The following is a 13,883-nucleotide window of genomic DNA, read 5'->3' as shown; positions in this document are numbered from 1 at the left end:
CGTCTGCGCTGCTGCTACTGTCAAAGAAACTCAAGGTGTGTTCGACCGTGTCTGCCAATCCATGCTGCGTCGGTGTCACGCATGCATCGCGTCTCATGGTGGAACCTTCGAGCATCTGTTGTAACATCATGAAATGCATCCATCTCGTACTCCATTGTTAATATTATGTCAAATAAATGTTTGCCACTAATGCGTCTTGTATCATTTCTGCTTCTTGTGCCTCTGCTACTACTTTCCCATGACGTTTCCGGTTATGGGTTCCTATGCGATTCACATTCTTTAGATGTTACCTACCTCCCATAAACGTTTGTACCAATATTTTTGAGACACCCTGTATAATTACTATCAGGAGTAAAGGGAAAGGTTTTTGCTTCCGTAAAGGTGACTACAGTGGTCCCAGACAGTTTTTAAATTCTGTACAGTGGGACAAACTGATGATATCGCCAACAGCAAATTCTAAGTGGGAAGCATTCAAGTAACTAATCGTGGAAGCAATTAAACTTTTCATACCTATTAAGAGATATTGTACGAGGTTAGGCTTAAATGGATGTCAGATGAACTAATGAGACTGGTGGCAGAGAAGAAAATTGCATGGGATGCATTTAAATTATCAGGTGGCACAGAAACCTATGGTAGGTATAAGCTAGTCTGTAATCAAGTCACAAAGGAGATTAGGCAAGCGAAGGCAGATTACAAGAAATCTTTGGCAAAGGATGATAAGAAAAACAGCAAGGATTTCTCTACTTATATAAACTCTAAAAGGCAGGGGATGGATCAAATTGATCCACTTGATATCAATGGTTTGACTGTAGATGATCATTCTCAGATAGCTGCCGAACTAAATGAGTATTTTGCATCTACATTCACACATGAGGAGTTATTCAAGGAGGAGAGAGCCAGATGTTTATCAAACTCTAACAGGGAGTTAAATGATTTTATAATATCTGAGAGCAAAGTGGAGGAGAAATTGTTGAAGTTAAACATAAGAAAGGCATCTGGGATTGATGGGATCTATCCAGTTATATTAAAGGAGGCGGCAAAGGAACTAAGAAAACCCTTAGCCATAATTATGTGAGCATCCTTGGACTCAGGGGAAGTCATTATTGTCATTATTGCGTGTACAGAGAAGAGCAACAAGATTGGTGAGGAGAATGAAGGGATCCTCTTACCAAGAGAGGCTTAAGTACTGCAAATTGCCGCAGCTTGAGACTAGGCACATGTGAGGTGATCCGATTGAGGTGTATAAGGCTTTGAATGGGTTGAGCACGCTGAATTCTGATGGGATTCTTCCACTTGCTCAGATTACGAACCTGAGGGGGCATATATTCAAATTGAGGAAAGACAGCTGTAGAATAGATGTGCCGAAATTTGCGTTTAGCTGGCGGGTGGTTAATTGCTGGAACAAACTTCCATCTGTCGTTGTGGAAGTTGATAGGTTGAATAAATTCAAGGAACTGGGCAAACTTTTAGAGGGAATGATTATGTCTTTTTTTTTTTTTTTTTTTTTTTTGTCTGATGCTACATAAGTTCATACGCTTGCTTTCTTGCATGTGAGCAATGCATGCTTCGTTTCATGTGAGCAATGCATGTTTTTCTCTCCGAAGTTTAATATTTCGCGATATTTGTTTTAAATTTCAGTGTTTTTAATTGATTGGTCAGTGCTCTGTCTGACAAGACAAGGAAGAAGTACCCATTTGACACACGATGAAAGGGGGTGTTCCTGTAGTCACATGAAAATCAAAACACTGGGAATCATGATGTGAAGAATCGGTTTTTTTTCTCTAGGGTAATCGCAGTGGTCGAATTTTCATTGTAGTTGGACCTGTCCTTTTTCCATTTGTTCCAATAGGGGAAGCTCGGTCCTACACCGCTAAATTTTGTTACATGATGCCAAATATGCACTGTCTGACAGCATTAAACTTTGCAATGCCACTATGCTTTCCTGTAGTGTTAGGTCCCCTGACTTCTCTTCTATTAAGCATATTTGGGATGTGATGGGACGCCATGCCACAGCAAACTGAAACGATACCGGTTTTAATGGAAAAGTTAACTCAGTCATAGAGAAACATTCCTAAAGAGCGTATCGGACAACTTTTTAAAGTCAATATCAAGATGCATAACGACTTGCATTGCTCCCAGGTTGAATGGGGGGGAAGAGAAAATCATACTTTGTACTGATGTATGCTGGTTTCCCTGAATAAATACTGTAATGATATTCCGATGTGTTGAGAAACTGTTACATTTATTCAAAACAATCCAAAGATATGATTACAATTTCCAACTAACTCGTTACTCTGTACATTTTGCGTTCGTAGAAAGATTTTAAAAGCTACAACGGCATTTGGTTACAGAAAAGATTCTTCGTCTGTTCTGTAAACGCCCAAAGTAGAAAGACAGCATATATGGACTGTGTGTGTTAACACTCTTAATCCAAATTTATTCCCACCAGTTTGCGCAAGACCATCGAAAAGAGCTGTCTCGTGACGCAAGGGAGGCGGCACTTTTATTCACCATATAGCAACAACTGAAACGCCCTACAAATTCAAATGGCAAGCGTTTGAATTGTAGGGTAGATGAGGAGTTCAGGGATGTAATTAAATTAAATGAATATAGATGTTTTCCAAAGCCAATTGGGAATTTGGATTTGAGTTCCGTTATTATAAACCGGAGGAATTCTGAAAGTCATTTTACTCGCGTTTGGATTAGCTGGTCTGAAATCCAAGGAACTCCTTTTATCACCATGAGTTATTCCGAGTTTTTTCTCAGACGCAAAATGCACCGAAAACCATCGCATTAGCCTGTATATAATTCCCAAGAAGTTAAGATTTCCCCTTCATGCAAAATACTCACAATGAACTTTTCCCTTGTAGAAACAAAAGATATACATTAACCCGAAAGATTCTTGTTAACAAATTGTTTCTCAGCCTTCGACTTCTGATGACGACCTTACATGACTGCCTTATTAGTCATATCAGATTGTTTCTTCTTCGTTTGAGACTGTGTTTTTAATTTATTGTGGTACGTCGCGACCCTTCCCCCAATATATTCTTCAAGACATTCCAGGTAGTAGTTGAGGAGTTCACAACTCACTGGTTCAGGACCAGTGCTCTTGGTAATTCAGAGTTCTTGGGAAAAATATGGCATTGTTCAAGCATTTGAGGATTTATTTCGTCGATGACAACATATAATCATAATAAATGAAGCTAAAATATAAGACAATCATCAACATCACAATAAAACGATACTCCAAACAGGAATGTCCGGTTACTTTTAATATGTACCGAGCGGTTATGCTTGCACATGGCTAAATTGAACTCTCATTCCGAACTCTCAGACGGTGCGACTCTGCAAAATTCCATTTATGCTCTGAAAAGTTTTTTTTTTTTTTTTTGTGTGTGTGTGTGTGTGTGTCGATGTCACTATACTGTGATAATTTAAGCTTCCATTAAGTGTCATTTAATTCCTTGTCCATTTTATTTCTATCTCCATATCACACATCGCCTGTTTGTTATACTGTACGCTTCACTAATCACGAGATATTTATCCTGAAACAGATAGATACAGATAAAACAGTTGATCTTCCCTTGTCATATCATGTGGTCGATGTATTCGCTGTTGGCAGTCTGGAAAACTGTGAGAGTAATACTGAGATACGTGATTACTTTCGGTGACCCCAATACCGCTTTCACAACCTGTTTTGTATTCATTATACGGACAATCGGAGCGAGTTCCTTTACCCCACGCAAAATAAAGATTCCAGTAACAATAAAAAGAATAGATCTTTGACTGAAATTTGCTGATATTTTCCGAGATAGAGTGCTCTTAATCAATCATTCTTGCTGAGCTATCCAAGTACACAAAGGAGTTCTTTAGAGATTTCAGACAGAAAAGCTCTACATAAAAAAAAACAAAGAAATTTGTTCTTTAACACACAAAAGCAAAAACAAATGAAGAAATACTGCAATGATAAAAGGACAATGATCAGGAAGAAACACGCTAGAGAATGGAAATGGATGGAAATTATGGGATCCAGAGGTGTTTAGGTTTTATTATGTTATTATTAACAAGCAAGGATAATTCTGAGGCAATCAAGAATTGAGGTCTAAAAATTCATAACTTATGCAGCATAGTCGACCTGGAGATCTCCAATCTTAACCATACATTTGCTCGCGATCACAGTTTTGGCTTTTATTATTAAGTGCTTTTCTACTGTGCTTAAAAATCCTGCTCGAGTTTTAACTTTAGCGTTTATTTGTTTGTTGGTTTCATTCTGATAATCAAGAGGTATCAGAGGTCAAAAGCCAAGTCCGTCAATTCGATATATTACTTGCAAGGTCCAGAGCTTTTTGGTTTCAAAGGGTTCGGCTTTCTTAATAAGACAACGGGAGAAACTGCTCGAGAGCAGAGCCAAGGGCTATTCCCACTCATCAGCATATGCACCAGTGCATTAAGCATTTCTATTCAGTGGAAACAATTGACAATCTAAAAAAAAAAAAAAAAAAAAAAGTACAAATAATAGACAAGAATGTTTAAGGAATAATTCTAGAAGCTACCCACCCACCTTCTATACCTTTTACGTACTTCTCATGCAAAATGGATGCCTAAAGAACTGACGAACTTTGTGATGAAAAGAAAATTCTCTGATGATTATAAATTATAGGGAAACATTGAACACCATGACAAGCACAAATTAATCCGCAATTCTTTGCTTGCTGAATACTGACTGAATATCTTTAACACACAAATTCTTATCGGGAATCGGCATTCGGTTCCCTGGTCAAGTGCCCGTGCGCAGTCTACTATACGTGCGTAAATTACGTGTTTTGTACTCGGTAGTAAATTTGAATATTGTATAAGCTGAAAATTGATGTCACGAGGAAAACAGACCGCCTGAAATCCGCTAACTGCAATTCTCATTGAAGAGACCTTTGAGATATGAATGCAGACCTCTCCGAACGAGCGGGTCTCCGTAGAAGTATATTCTGCAGCGGAAAACGATATGTAATGAAGTTACTGTGAAATGATAGATGGAACTGAGTGATAAAAATGAATCCTTATATTCAGGCGACAACTGAACCCATTGTGCAACGGCTAGAAATATACCGTCAGTGTTAATTGAATTGTGGCCACCGTTTGCACGAATAACAGCAACTATTCGTGTAGGCATTGAATCCATTAGATGTCTGAAGACGTACGTAGGGATCTGCAGCCATGCTGCCTGCAAGGTCTTTAAACGGTATTGGAATAGATAACGGTTTTGTGTCCACAAATCTCACTTCCCTTTCCAAAACATTCCGGAAACAGGTGTTCAATTTGATTGAGGTCAGCGAATTTGGAGGCCAAACGAGATGGATGATATCTCCATTCTGTTCCTCGAACCACTCGTGCGCCGTGCGGACTCGATGACATTATCATCTTCGAAGATCCCGTTTCTGTCCGGGAAAAAAATGTAACATGGCAAGGTGCACATGGTCTCCTAAGAGCTACTCGTAGACCTCATCAGTGAAACGTTAGTTCATACGCACAAGAGTTCAGTGGCGTATCCAGTTATCATCGTAAGGGGGGCATGCCAACCAGGTCCAGGTAACATCGTAAGGGGGGCATGGTGATCAGGATCTTGAGTTTTTTTTAAGAACCTTTCTTGCGTTCTGTTTCTTTAATTTAAAATTTTTGGTTAAGGGAGAATATTTCCCCTCTGCCCACCCATGAATACGCCCCTGCCAGGAGTCCCATATTAAGCAATTACTGCCACCTGCCTTGACAGCGGGCACTAAGCAGATGGATTCATGAACTCGTGTTGCTTGCTCTACAAACAAAAGCACCCGTCGCCACGTTGCACCAGGATTTGGGCTCATTCAACCAGCACACACGTTTCCAGTCTTCCAGTGTCCAACCAGTGTGTTGTTGACATCACAGCATTCACCATCGATGATGATCAGCGGTGAGGAAAGGGTGTCTCTTGGGTCGTCTGCTGTGGAATTCCCATACATCTGAGTGTGCGGCGCATTGTCATTTGAGATATTGTTCTTTCAATCCCCATATTGTATTGTGATGTCAACTGTCTGCCGTACAACGCGCTGCACCCTTCGCTTAACATGAACATCCACTTTGCGTAATCCTTTACAGTTCTGTAGGCGGGAGGTAGTTTGACTCGTTCTACACCATTCTTTGTACACCTTAACCAGAGCGGGCCGTAGCAAGCAAGAAGACATGCCATTTCTGATATGCAAGCACCGTCTGCGCGGTAGCACAGTGGTATCGTCACCGTCCTCCCCACACCGGGTGGAAAAGACCCTGGTTCCAATCTCGTCGATGACGCAAGGAATTTTAATGGGCTTTTTTCGCTCCGTGGCTGAATTAGTCGGTCTCGGACGTAGATAGCAAGGTTCCCCCCCCCCCCCAGAAAGTGGGGTTTTTTCGTCCAGCAAAACAGGCAAGTCGACCAGAGCACACACGCAATTTACAAACAAAATATATATATGGTATATGTAATCAGTTACGGGTGACCCTAACATAATAATTTGATAAATTAGTTTCATATGGAAGCACTGGACGCACGATCATGCCCTTTGAAACTCCATGGTATCTTTAATAGGTCCCATAACTACTACTTTAGCACTTTGACTTGTACGACGAGATGCGAACTACCACTGCTCTAGCGTACGAAGCTGTTCGGCTTTTTATACTGCGAGATATTGGGCATAGCCATTACGGATGGGGTGATCATAATCTCCAATAATCACTGAGTGTATTAAGACCGTATGTAGTGTGTATTCTATGGTTGTTGGATGCAAAACAAGAGTATCGGATGAGGGACAATACGATACTTGCCTGATACCGACTAATTTGACCGGGGAGTGAAAATATTTCTCAACTTCAACCGAAATGGAATACAGACTATACACACTTGGTGGATGAGAATAGCAATGCTATTCACGAGGACCGAAAATATTTTGGAAAAGGAGAATGAAAATAACAGAGTTACATATGTAAACACTAGAAGGAAAGGATTCCGATTCCTGATTCGAATGATAAAACTATGCCTGATAAAGTTAATGACTCTGAGTTGCAAATTGCTTCTGCACGTACTTTTGCTGAGGTTGCTCGAGATGGAGCACAAACTAGGGAGAAGTCGGCAGACATAAGTGATAATGTTCTTATTTTTCCGAGCTAATGATAACAGTAATTTGAATACGAGTGTGAATGTTAAGAACCTAGTAACCAAGACTTTGAAATCCGAATTTAAAAATGTGAAATCTTTAAGATTAGCTAGGAATTGTGATATTGTTCTTGAGACTGCTTGAAAAACTGATATGGAGCATATTTCTGCTTCTAGCTCTCTTGTTTCTGGTGGCGTTATTTCTGGAGCTCCCAGGAAGGAAAATTCTTCATAAACAACTTATTTATGACGTTCCAAAAGAACTGTCTAAGGAAGAAATTATTGAAGGATTTGGTAAATTATGACTAGTTCTTTTAATTTGAGCAGTAAAGATCACAACGGAAATGGTGTGATGTGCAAAAAGTTAAAAATTATGGAGATAAATGGGCATAAATCTAAAACTGTGGCCAGTGAGATTAGAATCTCAGCGAAACAAACAAACAATACAGAAATAATATCAACTAAAATTTCCTTCAAATCAGTTATCTAAAATTGTAGGTTTTCCTATTACCTGAAGAGTTATACAACCTGAATCTTTAAATCCAAAAGCTTGTATAGTTATTACGCATGATATTTTGGATGTAACGGTTATTAATGGCCTATGTAACAGCTGTGTTAGGAGTGTGTTTATTACATACTTTTCTTTTTCATTTTACCTTTTGTCCATATACTGCCCTCCTTCTGAGGATATTAATAATACTTTGAACTTTTTAGACTTTGCTCTTACTATGACTGGTTCAAGGAATATTATAATAAAATCCGATGTGAATGCTAAGTCTAATTTATGGTTTAAGTAATGGGGCTAATACACGTGGTCAATTATTGGAAGATTTCATTATTAGTCATAATTTGTTAGTAATTAACAAACCTCATGTGCTCACCACAAATTCTAATTATTCAGGGGAAACTAACATTGACGTTACTATTGTTAATACGGCATTTGGTGCTAATATTGAAAATTGGGATGTTGTTTCTCATTGGACAGTCAGTGATCACCGGGTTTTGCTTTTTAATATAGTACAAGTATTGTCTACTGATTCCAGAACTTTAATTACTCCACAATTGATAAGATTTTCTATTAAAAATATAGATTGGACAGCCTTTGCTACTTCTATAGTTCTGGATTATCCTGAAGGTTCTTTGCAAGATATTAATAACTTCTCTGCTCTTCAAATTGCTGAGATGGTTCAAAAATCTTTGACAAAAGCTGCATATAAAAGTTTTCTCGTAAGAAGATTATAACCAAGCGTAAATGCCCCTGGTGGTCAAATGAATTGTCTTTCTTGAGCAAAAAGGTGCACCAGGCAAGGCGGAAATATCAACGTCACCGCCATTTCCCATCTTATGAGGTTGAACCTTTCTACCGGCATTATATTAATTTAAAAAACAATTATTCTAAAGCTATTGCATCTCGGAAACGTTCAACTTGGGCTAATTTTATTCAAACCTCTGGGAATAAGAATCCATGGGTACTTCTATACAAAATTACTAGAAATAAAACTGTTAATACTAATGTTTTTGGAACAGTAATTTGTAATACAGAGGAGACAATCGATTGGAACGATACAATGAACCACATTTTGGACAGATTATTTCCCATAGATGATCCTGTTGCTGATTCTGAGAAACGTTCTAGAATCCAAAATGACAATTTGCAATACATTTCTGATTCTCCGGAGAGACCATTCCTTCCTGATGAATTAGGTAACGTTGCTAGGAAACTTGATGTTACGAAGTGTCCGGGCTTGGACTTGGTGAAGAACATTTTTATATTGAGATTTATTAAATTACGAATGCACGTTCTTATGTTATTATACAATAAATGTTTATTGGAGGATATTTTCCCAGTTGTCTGGAAAACAGTCGTGTTGAAATCGATTCGTAAACCTAACAACCTATTAACAGAACCTAGATCGTACCGTCCGATCGCCTTATTGGCAAATCTCGGGAAACTATTGGAGAGACTAATGGCTCATCGACTTTTAGAACTATTAGTCTCAGAATCTAATAGCTTCTAACCAATTTGGATTTCGTGTTGGCAAGTCGTGTGAGGACGCTTTGGGGGAACTAGTTTCTCATATTAAAAATTCATCATTTAAGTATACGTTGGCAATTTTTGTTGACTTCGAGGGCGCTTTCGACTCCCTATGGTGGGAAAGCGCCCTGGAACGTCTTCGGGCAGCTCATTGCCCGCAGAAAATATACTACCTTTTCAGGAGCTATTCCTCTGATAGATCTGTTGTGGTCAAAAAAAGGCATATGTAGGTTTCTCGGGAGATATCGAGAGGTTGTCCTCAGGGATCAATATTAGGCTCATTTATATGGAATATGGTTCTGCAGGATTGGATTTCGAGAGATTTTGAGTTTACTAAAATAATTGCATACGCAGATGACGTTACCACACTGATTAACGGAAACTCTCGTCGGGCTTTGGAAAATACCGCAAATTATGTTCTTGCTGATCTATTAGCATGGTCTGTTGATAATAAATTAGAGATTATTCCTAATAAAACGAAAATGATGGTCTTTGGTTCTAAACTCGACATTAATCGTCCACCTCAAATAAAAATTAGTAACAAACAACTTTCAATAGTTGAAGAATTAAAATGTTTAGGGATTACCATGGATAATAAACTAAATTTTCATTCTCATTTATTTAATATTGCCACGAAAATTAAAGGATTTACTAGTGCATTGGTTAGAATATCACGTACTAAGGGGGGGGTTGTCTCGTAAAACTGTCGATATATTATAAGGCGGTATTTCTCTCTATGGTCACTTATGGAGTATGATTCCATAGGGTTGGCACTGTCTGGTTTAGTTCAAAATTGATTTCCATTCAGCGAACTATGCTTCTGGTCATGCTGAGGGTTTGCAGGACCGTTTCTGCCCCAGCTTTAAAGGTTCTTGCTGGAACATTGCCTTTGGACTTGGTGATTTTTACAGGTTTATGTTACTGCATTGGTAAACGGCGATCAGCTGAAATTTTTGGGATAAATATCAACACTGACATTAATAAAGAAAAAACTAGATATTTTAATGAACTGAATAATATTTGGCAAACTAGATGGGACACGACTGCCAAAGGTCTGGTTACCAGAGCATGTTTTCCTGTCGTTACTTTCTTCTTGAATAAGAAGAACCAGAGATGATTCTCTATGGGAATGTATTTGTCCTATTTACTTACTGGACATGGTTCTTTAAACGCGAAACTTTTCCAATTTCGGTTGTCTGACACAGACCTCTGTCGATGTGGTTGTTTAGAAGATTGGAAACATATGCTTTACGATTATACATTATATAGTGATTTTAGAGAAAGTTGTTGTTATTTGGTTTTTAGGGGCATTAGCAACTAAGGCCATATTGCTCCGGGGATATGCGGTGGTCACTCCCTGACATTTCCGCATCCTCCGTATTTGATGGTCACGAACTACGCACTGCTGCTCCTACTCACCTGGCTACCGAGGCACCTTAGCGAAAGATTAATGGTCAATGTTGGGAGTATGACTGTATGGCAGGAATGGATGTTTGTTCGAGATGAACAAACTTTGAATGCATTACAAGTTTTTGCAAACGCTGTTTTTACGCGAAGAGCTTCGAATAGGCAATTCACTATTTCTAGTAGTTAATGGTAACAGACGGTCTGTGACTAACCCAAATACGTTGGTGGGTTTATTACTATTTAGTTTTATTGATAGCTCTGTTTTTGGGTCTTTTGTATTGTTTTACTCATTAAATTAATATGATGTTTTTAGTTATTTAAACGTGAAATTTTTGTAGCTGATTGGAAGTTTAATATAATATTATACGTTTTATATAATGTTTAATTTATGACTTCGATGTTATGAATTTTCGTTATTACTTCTATGCTGTGTGAGTTTTTCACCTTATACAGGTTTTTATTTTATTTATCTATTTCATGGATGCATGACTCTATGTATCGAGATTGTTTTCATTTGCTGTACATAATATAATTTATCTATTTTGTTAATGTGAGTATTTTGTTGTTCTGCAGGTTTCTGTTAGTATTTTATTTTTAATTTGTTGCATGATGCGTTCTGTTTACGTTATTGGGTATCATACATCAAAGTTCTAATAACCATGCTACGATGAGGTTACCTTCCTTGTACATAATTTTATTACGGTTGGCCTTATAAAGGTCAAGTTGACCTTTATAAGATCAAGATGACCTTTAAAAGCACCTTGACCTTATAAAGATGCTTATTATAATGATGTCTAATCTTAGATGTTTATCGTATGAAGCCGTTTCTTGAACAATATGACGATCATCTTCGTCAATTACGAAAATGTGATGTTTAAGAAGACCTCAACGATATTTAGTTGCAGAAGTATGATTATTATTATTATTATTAGCCATATGGTGCAAGGAAGCCTGAGGCTTATGCTGCACAAGGAAAAAAAATTCCCGAGTTACCCTGAGAGAGAGAGAGAGAGAGAGAGAGAGAGAGAGAGAGAGAGAGAGAGAGAGAGAGAGAGAGAGAGAGAGAGAGAGAGTCAAAAGTAGAAGGGAATCACCAAGAAAGAGAAGAATGATGATATCCAGCTCGGGACCCTGGGTGTGCCAAGCCCGGGGGCTCACCAGATGTGAGCCCCCGGGGTTGTTACAGCTTTTGGTACCCACGATTGTATAAGACCTGGACTAGTTGTTAGTGTTCAAAATTTTGTGCGTTTTATTTTATTTATTCATTTTTTATTATTATTTTATTTTATTTTTAGGAAGCTTGTAAGGTACTCAGTTGGGAGTTAGGCGGATTTGAACTAACGTTCTGGGTACCGCCTTTATGTTTAATAAAAATGTAAAAAAAAAAAAAATGTAGAGGGAAAGGACTGAGAAGTGTTCATCCATTATAATATAACTTTTTTTTTTGTCCATATTATTGAATCATTGACGACACTAAACAGGTAACTGAGGAGCTGAACACATTTAAATTTAATATCCAAATTTTTGTATGCTTGTTCGTATGACTATTGGTTCTGGCATCAATCGAAAAATAAATCATTTCGTGATTAATACGAATAGACTGGTAGAGAAATTATCAAGCTGCATCGTGAACAAGACACGAGAATTTAATGCAATTTATCCAGAGACAAAATAAAGAGAATAACAAATGAAATATTTAATTATTACAATGAGAACATCACAGGACACTGGTGTATTCTTTAAAGATTGGAGATATGCGAAAATGTGTCACAGATTTTCATAGGTGTCATAAGGTAAAAATGGGCAATTACGGACTTATAAATTTAGTGGCAATAAAAATAATGGAGTCAATGATTAGGGATGTTTTTCAGAGGGGTCTTCACAAGAATGAAATTATATGAGAAACAAGCAGCATGGATTTGCAAAAGGAAAATCATGTGTAACTAATTTCATAAATTAATATAAAGTTGTTGCAAAAGAACTGGACGAAAATAATAATTTCTACATAATATTTTTAAGCGTTAGTGATGCTTGCGAGACAGTCCCATATGAATGTCTTTTTCTGTACAAATTGGAGTAATGTACCTTTAGTGGGAAATCGCTCTAAGATATAAGAAGTTGGGACATAAAGAGTGCTTATATTGCAAATGGCTATAACTGCGAATAGCACATACCGTTCAAATAATGGAAGGGTGGTTGACAACTTTAAACAGGGTATAGTCTTTCAAAACCACCTAGATAAAATGTTCATATTTTGATAAAAACGGCAGTCGAAAAAACAATGTACGCTGCTGGTAAAAGCAGGGTTCTTTGTTTGGATAAGAAGAATCCCAGATTAACCTATTGCTTAGAAGTGACAAAGTTAAAGATGAAGAGATTTAGGAATTATACACGTACACTCTAACGTGACTTTACAACAGCTTAATACAATCTGATGTGACCAGTGGCGACTCGTGACTCTGATGTATGGTCGTGCTACTTCTTAAAGTTACATTAAATTGCCTTGGTTATAAGACATGTAGATATAGATGGTAATAATAATAATAATAAGCAAGTTAAAAATACTACAAAATATTAACTGGACACTTACCATTAACAGATTTGGGTAATCTCGAAATTTTATTTAAAAATAAAATCCATTCTTCGGTTTTTATTTGTTGAAAATAGATTAATAACATTTTCATTCAAGTTTCGTGCACTGTTCAAATCGGCACTACTCGCTCTGCAGTTCCTTGGACTCGTTTTATCACCTCTAAAATATGCGTATTGGCAACCTGCTAACTGGGCATTGACTCAACCACCGCGGCCAAAATGTGGAACTATGTAGCGTACAGTTCCACCTACGTTTAAACTTCACGTTGAAAACAATTTCGTGTTTTTATTCGTTTATTATTGAAATGATTATTGGAAATAGAGGATAAGTATACTGTATGCAGGACCTGTTATATTCATTGCGTTGCACTGTTCTTCACAAAATTTCATATAACTCCGTTGACTGTATATTTAGATTTAAAAAGCTGGGGGTACTGCAGTTCCGCAGTGCCTACCAACGAGCCGCCCCTGGATGTGACTACAACCTTAATAGTGCATACAGGCCGTCAGGTCAGAACACGGTGCTCTATCTTTCATATACAGAAATTTTGCTGGTAGAGATAAAGGCGTGATTATCTTATTGCGCATACAGATAGTTAGATCTGTTAAGGGTGAATCAGAAAGAAATATTCAATTTGACAAAGTTGCTTCATTTTGAACTGGTCGAATGCTGGCATTTAAATTTTTTTT

General features: G+C 37.7%; 1 protein-coding gene across 1 annotated transcript in view; it reads right to left on the bottom strand.

Moving 5' to 3' along the window:
- Window positions 1-10,456, bottom strand: part of LOC150085626 (P-selectin-like) — a 292,465-nt gene extending 282,009 nt beyond the window's left edge. The window contains exon 1 of the mRNA XM_090374622.1: window positions 10,347-10,456. Coding sequence (XP_090230748.1) covers window positions 10,347-10,456 — 110 coding nt within the window. The remainder of the gene's footprint in view (window positions 1-10,346) is intronic.
- Between the last annotated feature and the right edge of the window lie 3,427 nt (window positions 10,457-13,883).

This window comes from Mastigoproctus giganteus, chromosome 5 (assembly GCF_048544385.1).
Source record: "Mastigoproctus giganteus isolate SK-2022 chromosome 5, ASM4854438v1, whole genome shotgun sequence".
Taxonomy (NCBI): Eukaryota; Metazoa; Arthropoda; class Arachnida; order Uropygi; family Thelyphonidae; genus Mastigoproctus; species Mastigoproctus giganteus.
The sequence above is the reverse complement of the archived record's forward strand: the minus strand, read 5'-3'. Positions and strand labels throughout refer to the sequence as shown.